At 32.2% G+C, this 10,942-nt stretch overlaps 3 protein-coding genes across 3 annotated transcripts in view; 2 read left to right on the forward strand and 1 right to left on the reverse strand.

Annotated features, from left to right (window-relative positions):
* The window catches only part of LOTGIDRAFT_137693 (hypothetical protein), a gene marked incomplete at both ends in the record, with an annotated part of 17,014 nt that extends 12,908 nt beyond the window's left edge, over window positions 1-4,106 (forward strand). Inside the window, 8 exons of the mRNA XM_009047777.1 lie at window positions 177-237; window positions 499-601; window positions 1,067-1,168; window positions 1,684-1,855; window positions 2,338-2,391; window positions 2,794-2,880; window positions 3,495-3,559; window positions 3,908-4,106. Coding sequence (XP_009046025.1) covers window positions 177-237; window positions 499-601; window positions 1,067-1,168; window positions 1,684-1,855; window positions 2,338-2,391; window positions 2,794-2,880; window positions 3,495-3,559; window positions 3,908-4,106 — 843 coding nt within the window. The remainder of the gene's footprint in view (window positions 1-176; window positions 238-498; window positions 602-1,066; window positions 1,169-1,683; window positions 1,856-2,337; window positions 2,392-2,793; window positions 2,881-3,494; window positions 3,560-3,907) is intronic.
* A 3,285-nt stretch (window positions 4,107-7,391) lies between these two features.
* On the forward strand, window positions 7,392-7,640 carry LOTGIDRAFT_78711 (hypothetical protein; the record flags this gene model as incomplete). Its single annotated transcript, XM_009047778.1, has 1 exon — window positions 7,392-7,640. A coding segment is annotated over one exon (249 nt), but the record flags the coding sequence as incomplete, so codon positions are not given.
* Window positions 7,641-7,799: 159 nt separating this feature from the next.
* On the reverse strand, window positions 7,800-9,088 carry LOTGIDRAFT_171578 (hypothetical protein; the record flags this gene model as incomplete). Its single annotated transcript, XM_009047779.1, has 3 exons — window positions 7,800-7,892; window positions 8,500-8,602; window positions 8,937-9,088. 3 exons carry the CDS (start codon window positions 9,086-9,088, stop codon window positions 7,800-7,802), a joined length of 348 nt encoding a protein of 115 aa, XP_009046027.1.
* Between the last annotated feature and the right edge of the window lie 1,854 nt (window positions 9,089-10,942).

Genomic DNA, 10,942 nt, shown 5'->3' on the forward strand with positions numbered 1-10,942 from the left:
CAGAATACGTCTTCTATGATGTCAGGGTTAGTCTTTATATTCTTCATACATTGAAACAATGAAATATACAAAACAGTTTGTCTTATTATGTGTTCAAAAGGTTTAGGAACAGTTCGTAATCCTGAAGTAATAACTTTCTATGATTCAAATTAAATCAAATGAATTCTGTTTTGTAGAACTGTATTCAGAGAATCCATTCTTCAGGTTTATTACATCAAAAAATCATGGACAATATAGGTTGGTAAACATATCTTTACAATATGTTATATTGAATTCTATGTTGATTGAGGTGCTAATTGTCTGTCTTGAATCATGATTTGATAAATACAGGCAAGGCATTGTAGTGTGCAATGAAGCGATTTTGCTAGGACAATGCTCTAACCAAAGCAATCATAATAGTCTAAAAGCATATCATGTGATAAATAATTTTGTTAACAGGCATTAGAAGATAAATCAACAGTGAAAGATAATGTTGTCCTCACTATGATTCTATTTTAGATTTGTACCTAATGAAATGTGAAAAAACAAAATATTTATTAGAAAGATTGAGATCGTCTAATAAAAAATTATTTCTCATCACAAACAGTGGCTTTAATTTCGTGTGAGTATTTGTTTTTATAATTTGGAATTATGATGACTAGATTTCATTATGGTATGTAGATCTACACATCATGAATTCATTATGGTAGTAACATTATAAGCATGTGTTTACGTGTAGTTGCGTTTTGATCTGATTTGGTTATCTAGTGGACAATTAGTTCTATTCGTTAGAATACATAAAAAAATATATCATATTACTTTATTGTGCGGTGTTACTTCCCAGGCAGACCATGCTTACTCTTCCAGATCACCTAATACCACTCTCTGTTCCAGTTTGTCAACTCAGCATTCCTTACAGAGAGTCCACATAGTTAATAATGTATATTTGGTATATTCATGTAAAACTCTCAATTAAGTTTATAAAGAGTTATTGTCCTTGTTACATGCAATATGATGCAACCAGAGAAGCTAATATTACTATATGATTATTATACTATCATATAAAGAGTTATTGCCCTTGTTCTAGTGATGCTGGTATGAGATTTATGATTGGTGAAGATTGGAGAGAAATGTTCGATGTTGTTATAACTAACGCTAGAAAACCGAAATTCTTCAACGAAACTTCCCGGTATGTACACACCTTTAGTTTTGTCTTGATTCACATGTTGACTCAGTGAGTTAGATGCTAGTTAACTTAAAGATAATAGGAAGTGAAAGGCAACACTGGGCTCACTCGCAGAAGCACTGGCACAGGCATCAATTGTTCTTACCTTGAGGAAGTGACAGATTTGATCCCAGCATAGGTAGAGATGTTATAGAGGCACTTTAGGCTTGGTTAAGGCCTTCTTCTTGGATGATTTGTGAATGGGATCTACAGCTGTCATCTTGGATTGCTTCTTCAGATGTCATTCTTCTTCTGTGTACCAGAGGAAAATGAATAGACTAAACGCATGTATTGTACAAGTAGAGTGCAGACTTATGCTTTTGGAATCTGATATTTGCTGCAGACTGTAATTAGTGACAGTGTTCTGTTTGAGGTAGAGCTCTATTTGAGATTTCTGCCCCCAAATATAACAATAAACTGAATTCCTGTATTCTACAGGCTCTCCATTAAACTGTGTTATATATCATATCTATTTTCAGTCCGTTCCGTGAACTAGATGAAGTCAGGAACACCCAGTCCTGGGGTAAAGTAACGGAACTCCAGAAGGGGCGTGTCTATCAAGAAGGGAATTTTTCACGATTAAAAGATATGACTGGTTGGTTTGGAAACAAAGTGTTATATTTTGGTGATCATGTATACAGTGATTTAGCTGTAAGTTGGATTTTAATTATATTTACTCAAGATATCCTTCCAAAGAAATTTGAAATTTTTTCCCCAGATCCTATTATGAGAGCTGAGCTGTAATTACTGTCTGTTGCCAGTAACGTTTGTACAGTGGGTGTGAGAACAGAGAGCCCCTCCCCTCCACTTTATAATTTACATTTGGAAGAATGGCCTGTGGAGCCCATCTCAGCCTTTGGCAGGTCAAACTCACTCTATCCTAACACCTGATGCTTAAAAGTTTGTCAACTCAGTATTTTTTCTCGAGAATACTTATTGCCAACAGTGTTGATGTGGTTTTCTCTACTTTGCTGTCTGCTCCGCAATTTATGAGCAATCAAGGCGTCAACCACTTTTAGAGGATTCAAACTGCTTGATTCAATGAATTCAAAATTCAATGTAGGAAATTAATTAATTAATTAAGAAAAAAAACTGTCTATATAAAATCATAGTGTTTGTTTCTGTTATTTCAGGATCCTTCATTAAAACATGGGTGGAGAACTGCTGGTATAATTCCTGAATTAGAGGTAGGTGGATTGTTACATCAATCTTAATATATCTTCATTATCAACAGTTTCAATATTGACTCTACAAGTCAGACTCACAGGGATGGGGAATGTAAGGGCTTCAGGGACAGTTTGAAATCGTAGAGTTATGTTGTATCAGCAGTTGGCTGTATCGATATTTCACTGTATTTATGGTGAACCAGGAGATATCAATGAAGTTTTATTGTTAAAAAGGGGTAAATGAAATCTGAAAGTTTAAGAACTAGGGTCATTCTCAGTTCTGCTCCCACTGAACTACTGTCAAGCCTGAAACTTGATCAAAACTCTTTGTCCAATCTATATCCTTTGCCAAAGACGGACATTTGAGCTGGTCTAGCGGTCAATCAACATCCCTGTTGACGTCTGTTAACTCTCTATTTATAGAATGATGTAGAAAAGATGAATACTGTAGAATATCAGAAGAATGTCAAGTGGTTAGTGTCATTAGTTCAGCAGTTAGAGGAATCTCAGGTAATATTATTTATTATTAGTAAACATTATACAGCTTATATAACCCTGTCTACTATTCCCTTTTAAAGATGGGTTCCCTTAAATGAAAATGCTAATACTTATATGGATAGAAAGTAGAGGTGTTCTAATGACTTTGAAAAATACCAGTTTGTCTCGCATGTCTATAATTAATTCATAATTAGCTAAATTAGAAGAGAATTACCAGCATAATTCCAATGAGTGACAGATCAAGAAAGGTCATAAAGTATTTTTATACAGACTGTATGTACGTGGACATTTATGAATGGTTAAAACTTTAAAATTATATACAATAATTACATAATGATATGATTAAGAATACGTGATAATTCATTAGAAACACCAATTAATCAAATAGTTTGCTTAACTTGACACTAAAAAATAAGGAAATCCATCTTTAAACACTCATGTTTTGAAAAATATTTATATACACAATCAGCTTGTTACCAAGTGATGTCACATGATGATGTCCAATATCAATGTATTATATTCAAATCACAAACCTAGTCGTGTATTTTGTGTAAATTAATTTATATCTTTTGTAAATTTGAAATTAATCCTAATATTTGATGAAAGTGTAAATATTTGTATTTCAGCATCAATCAAGTTTAGATTCAGCCGAGTTGATTGAGATTTGGTTAGAAGAACGAGATGAAATAAGGTAAGACATATATTTTATAGTTCTATCTGTTTTAGATCTGTTGCTTTTCAATTATAACTACTGTGCCACGAAATCTTAAGATGATTATACTATAATATTGCTTCAGTAACAGCCGCCTCCCCTCGCAGCCCCTAATGCAAGTTTTATGGGCATGACTCTCATAACTAGGTTAGTTAGGCAACCTCAGATATTTCGTCCCCTCTCCGACATCAACCTGACTCCGGCACTGTTACTGTATTTCTGAAAACCGGAAATTTATGACTAGGTTGAGATTTGCCAAGAATGAGGCTAAGCAACCTCAAGTTGTCTACTAATAGTAATTTCATCATTTGACATTTTTTATTTCAGATATAAACTAAAAGCTATGTTTAATCCAAGATTTGGAAGTTTATTCCGAACTCATAATAATCCAACGTATTTCTCTCGTCGACTGGGACGATTCGCTGATATTTATATGTCTAGTCTCATAAATCTCTTACATTATAACGTAGATCATACATTTTACCCGCGACGTAGCGTATTACCTCACGAACCTAATCCATTCTAAACCAATCAAAATACTCTATTTATACCATGTGATGCCTGTCAACCAATCAGAGGTTATGGCTATGTGTATATATGTGACTAATGCTAAAGTCATAATCCATTTCAAATCAACAGCCTCGACATTAGACCAATCAAAACGCTGTTTTTATACCATGTGATACCTGTCAACCAATCAGAGGTTATGGCTATATATGACCAATGCTGTGTTTGAATATTTTTACCGTGTAAAATAAGATCTGCTGCCAAATGCATTTTAATTTGTGAAAGTCAACAAAAATGGTCATTTTCGACATTTGGTAGCCAAATCAAACACCTTTATAATGAAACCAATGAAAAAACAGTATTTACACCATGTGATATCTGTCAACCAATCAGTAACTGTGTGAATATGATCAATGATAAAGCTATAATTTACCCGACCAGTATAACTTATAGTGTGTTAGCCATCTTTACTGATTATTGTTATTCAGCTGCTCTTATATCAAAGTGGAGGGGAATACAGTACATGTACTTTCAATAATTTTTATTTTGTATTGTAATGGTGATGGCACGCATCATATCGCTGTTAATATTTTGAGTAAAATCTCACATGCTCCAGGACTTCCACTACAAGATTATTGCAGACACCATAGAGCTTCATCATCCAATCAGATTCATTTTGACTTCAATTGTATCATAGGGGGAAACGACCAACTTGAGATTCTGTCTCCTCGTTTGCCTGCAGCCAGTCTGTGAAACTCTTGGCAAGGCTCTAAAAGTTTACGACAAGGGCAGTCCGTGTGCGCTCACCACAATCTTTATGCAGCAAATTTGAGAGACAGACTCCCTTGATATTGTTTTTAGTATTATTGTTGTTAATATTCAGTCATTTTGTTGCCAAAGATTGAGTTTTTATTTGCCAATATGCTGTGTATGTAAATATAATTTTTTAATCATGTTTTAATCATTTCTACAGAGTTTAAACAGGCCACATTATTTCTTATCAATGTCAAAAAGATGTTGAAGAATAATGTACCTGCCTACTTAATTGGGTGTCACCCACAAAGGTTAAGACAATACTATCATATTTTTGAAATCCTAAACATTAATGTAGCTGACCTGGTAAATACATGGTTGTTTAACATAATAAAAAATCTTGTTTGCAACAGAAAGATGTGCCTGGGAAAGATTACGAAATCCGGCCTAGTTTTCACTATAATACTCAGGGTCCTAAATATCAGAAGCATTTTTTTTGCCCTACCAGATATTATATCCATATATCATGTAAAAGTTGTCGAGGGTACATATTTTTAAGCTTTCCCGTCTGAACATGGGGCTAATTTCGTAATTACCAATCCTTTCGAGAAGTTTGACTGTGACTAGACCCTACTTCTTGTATATTTTGTGTATATTTGGTTTATTTATATAGATTCTATTGTTAGAGTTTGTTTTGTTTCAAAGAATTTATCAACTTTTTAATGAGATTTTAACACAACTTTTTTTTCAGATTCTTTAATTTTTACTTCTTAGTTTTGTTGGTAAATTGAATTTTAAAATTATTTTGATACCAAATGAATTGTCTGTGTTATTTGTATGAAGAAAAGTCATTCTTCAACAATAAATTCTTAATGTGCGGTCACACAAGCAGTCTTGGTCTGAGATTTCTGTTGTCAACTTGAATCTTGAGTAAAATTTTGTGTCTTCCCAAAAAAATGAATTTATTAGATGCATTCTAGCACATATTTTTGGGCAAAAAAATATCGTTTTTTTTTTTAGATTTGTTGAAAATAAAGTGGGAGTACAATTGGTCAAATGCCCCCCTACCCCACAGGCCAATTTGTAGTAATTATGTGCTCTTTAAGGTGTATTTAGTGTTTGTATGTTAGTTTAGATGCTTTAAAGATGTTGCTAGGACACAAATTTGTTCTTAAACACAATAATTATCTGCTTCCTTGATCCCTGTATAGAAATCTCAGGATATAATTTTATTATATTGTTATTTTAGATAGAGAGTGAATAAATGTCTATTTTAAATTTCTAGTGTTTTTATTAAAGATCAATTTTGGTTGGAATGTCTTAGTAAAGGGTTCCAGTGAGAAATATCAAAAGTTCCAATGCCCACTTCTCTTTCTAGATATATTTAGTAAGTCAGTGAGTCAAGTGTTTCCTCGCCTGTCTGTAGGGTGAACCTGGCTCTGCCTCTACAGAAGATGACAAAATAGTACTGTCATACTTTTCAATAAGGGTTCCTCTGTCAGTAAAAATTCTAGTTGCCAACTGTATAGTTTCATTCAGTCAGTAATGTAAATTCTAGCCAACTAGCTTGTTTTAAGACAATTATTTTGCTTCATCATCCCTTGTTCATTAATATCATTCACACTTCTCCAATGAAACATAAAGTTACTCGTAAAAATACTTTTCTCACCAAGCTTCAAGAAGAAAACTAAAATATAAAATTCTAGATTTAATAGAAAGCTGAATAAATAAATAGATAAAATAACAATAAAAATAATCTAGTTTTTAAACAAGTTAATCATTTCAGCACCTTTCTCTAGTATATACATCTTTATAATATATAACTCTATATTACTTTCAGACAACACTGTCAAATTACTTCTCTTTATACATTTATTCAATAGTTACATAGGAAATATTGAAATCCAACATTACTTAGGCTTTGGTTTTGGGATGTATTTTAGAGGTGTCTTCTATTGCTTAGGATGTGAACAAAACCTTGGTATATGCTCTCTGTTAGTTGTAGAAAATTCTAATGGTCATGTAATATATGTAATATTTAATGCTTAGTTTTACATCACAGTAATTTATAAACCCTATATGATAAACTGAATTAAATTATATATTTATATATATACAAATTACATAGCAGTTTATATATATCTAACATAACATCCTTTATATATATCCTAGCATCTTTTATATATAACATAGCAACCAATATATAATTATATTAATTAGCAACTTTTATATATAACATAGCAACCTATATAAATTACATAGCAACCTACACAAATTACATAGCAACCTACGCAAATTACACAGCAACCTATATAAATCACATAGCAACCTATATAAATCACACAGCAACCTATATACAAATCACACAGCAACCTATATAAATCACATAGCAACCTATATAAATCACACAGCAACCTATATAAATCACATAGCAACCTATATACAAATCACATAGCAACCTATATAAATCACATAGCAACCTATATAAATCACATAGCAACCTATATAAATCACACAGCAACCTATATAAATCACATAGCAACCTATATACAAATCACATAGCAACCTATATAAATCACACAGCAACCTATATAAATCACATAGCAACCTATATAAATCACATAGCAACCTATATAAATCACATAGCAACCTATATAAATTACACAGTTTACATAGCAACCTATATAAATTACATCGCAACCTATATAAATCACATAGCAACCTACGCAAATTACACAGCAACCTATATAAATCACATATCAACCTATATAAATTACATAGCAACTTGTATACATATTACATAGATAATACTTTCATATCACACTTGCTTAGTTTTCTGCTAATATTTTGTACCAGTAAAGCACAATGTACAAATTAACTATGACTGATCTGACATAGTTACTCTGTTAAATTTATTAAACCATTCTACAAACATAGCTATCACAAATACAATTTCCTTTCATTTCCAGAATTTATTTTTCTGAGGTTTAACAGCTACTGTCTTTTTATCTGTTTTCTTGGGTCCTTCTGTTTTTACTTCATGATGTGTATCCTATAATAATAGAGTTATATTTATAGAACTAATGATTGTTTTTCAATATATCATACTATAATTGAAATCATGATGACCTATAAAACATTCAATATTTATATAGACTGTATAGAACTATATTTATTTATTCATTGCCAAAATTACACTATATACATTATATATTATACATATTCCACATATTTGATACAAATAAATAAAGATAGAGGTAAAACATACATATATTAACATTACATAAAATAATAAGAATAAAACTATATTACTGTTAGTGTTGCTGTTAATTTCATTCAATAAAAATGCATTTACCAAAATTTGTTCTAATTTTAATAGATTTTGAACTCATCAGATTTTTTATTTTTGATATTGACCAATGATTCATGAGAGCTATATAGGCAGGACAACAAAGGAGAAAATGATATTCATCTTCAACAGATTTAGGGAAAATACAATTCATTTGATTGACAGATATTGGTGAAATGATGCATGTGAAGCCAAAAGATGGAAAACATGTACAGGTCAGATAGAGGCATTTCTAACAAATAGAGGTAGAGGGTTTTAGAAACCTCTGGGTGACTACTGCAGACTCCTTTCGCTTTAAGTATCGACCTACCTTAGTTGCTGATGTAGATGGTTTTTGTGTTGTAGGTTTTTTAGGTGGATTTGATCGCGGTGAAAGTTTAGCACTAGGTTTTGATTTTCCACCATTCTGATTTCTGACAAGAGAAAAGATTTATTTTAAAGATTAACAATCTTGTGGAACTTTAGGGATGTAATCAGGTGAAATTACTGAAATAAATTGGAGTTTTACATCCTACTTTGCTTCTTATGATGGAAAAACAGCAGACAAGTTGGAACAAATTTCAGAACTCGTCCACAAAAAAATAGAACTTGTAGACTAAATTCAAAATGGTGGAGACATGTCAGCTTCCATACTGTTCAATTGGGGCAAAATTTGGAACAAATTATTCAGTCTCTCCAATCAAGCACCACCATAATCAACTGAAAACTATCATCCCACTTCCTGTTTATAAAGGAAAGACAACTCACCTAGGTAAATTATTTAAAGCTGAAACAAGCATTGATGTTATATTACTAGATGCCGTCATCATGGACACTGGCTGGTTTGACCTTTGACCTGATCCACCATCTTGGTTTAACTGTTGTTGATATTGCGATAGTAATTGAGAAATCTCTGCCATTTGATCAGGGGGGATAACTCCTGGGAGAGATGCTGAAAATAACCAACATAAGATAAAAATCTGACAATAATGCAAGATACATCAAAAGCTCAAATAAATTCATCAGTTTTCAACAACTTATCAAGAAATTTTCTTTTGACACCACTTTACTTGATATAGATATTTTATTTTTATAGAATAAAAGATGAAAGGTACCTGTAGAATTAGATAAATCTTGGTTACCATGACTACTAGAAGATTCCTCCTTTCTCTTCTTATCAACTACACTCTAAAATAAATTGATGAAAAATTCTTGATATCACCTCAGCTAATAATTTATTTACAAATAACTTGTTTTTATCAGGCTTTATACTAAAAATTCTGGCTAAATATTCTAAAAACGATCTTAGCGCTAGGATGTCCTAGGTTCTTATCTGCTAACATTGATTCTAGGATGTCCTAGGTTCTTATCTTATAACATTGTTTCTAGGACATCTTAGGTTCTTATCTTCTAACATTGTTTCTAGGATATCCTAGGTTCTTATCTTCTATCATTGATTCTAGGATATCCTAGGTTCTTATCTGCTAACATTGATTCTAGGATGTCCTAGGTTCTTATCTTCTATCATTGATTCTAGGATATCCTAGGTTCTTATCTGCTAACATTGATTCTAGGATGTCCTAGGTTCTTATCTTCTATCATTGATTCTAGGATATCCTAGGTTCTTATCTGCTAACATTGATTCTAGGATATCCTAGGTTCTTATCTTCTAACATTGTTTCTAGGACATCTTAGGTTCTTATCTTCTAACATTGTTTCTAGGATATCCTAGGTTCTTATCTTATAACATTGTTTCTAGGATATCCTAGGTTCTTATCTTCTATCATTGATTCTAGGATATCCTAGGTTCTTATCTTCTAACATTGTTTCTAGGACATCCTAGGTTCTTATCTTATAACATTGTTTCTAGGACATCCTAGGTTCTTATCTTATAACATTGTTTCTAGGACACCTTAGGTTCTTATCTTCTAACATTGATTCTAGGATATGCTAGGTTCTTATCTTATAACATTGTTTCTAGGACACCTTAGGTTCTTATCTTCTAACATTGTTTCTAGGATATCCTAGGTTCTTATCTTCTAACATTGATTCTAGGACGTCCTAGGTTCTTATCTTCTATCATTGATTCTAGGACACCTTAGGTTCTTATCTTCTAACATTGATTCTAGGACATCTTAGGTTCTTATCTTCTAACATTGATTCTAGGATATCCTAGGTTCTTATCTTCTATCATTGATTCTAGGATATCCTAGGTTCTTATCTTCTAACATTGTTTCTAGGATATCCTAGGTTCTTATCTTCTAACATTGATTCGAGGATATCCTAGGTTCTTATCTTCTAACATTGTTTCTAGGATATCTTAGGTTCTTATCTTATAACATTGATTCTAGGATATCCTAGGTTCTTATCTTCTATCATTGATTCTAGGATATCCTAGGTTCTTATCTTCTAACATTGTTTCTAGGATATCCTAGGTTCTTATCTTCTAACATTGATTCGAGGATATCCTAGGTTCTTATCTTCTAACATTGTTTCTAGGATATCCTAGGTTCTTATCTTCTAACATTGATTCTAGGACATCTTAGGTTCTTATCTTCTAACATTGATTCTAGGACGTCCTAGGTTCTTATCTTCTAACATTGATTCTAGGATATCCTAGGTTCTTATCTTCTATCATTGATTCGAGGATATCCTAGGTTCTTATCTTCTATCATTGATTCTAGGACATCTTAGGTTCTTATCTTCTATCATTGATTCTAGGATATCCTAGGTTCTTATCTTCTAACATTGATTCTAGGATATCCTAGGTCTAT

This window comes from Lottia gigantea, assembly GCF_000327385.1.
Source record: "Lottia gigantea unplaced genomic scaffold LOTGIsca_117, whole genome shotgun sequence".
NCBI lineage: Eukaryota > Metazoa > Mollusca > Gastropoda > Lottiidae > Lottia > Lottia gigantea.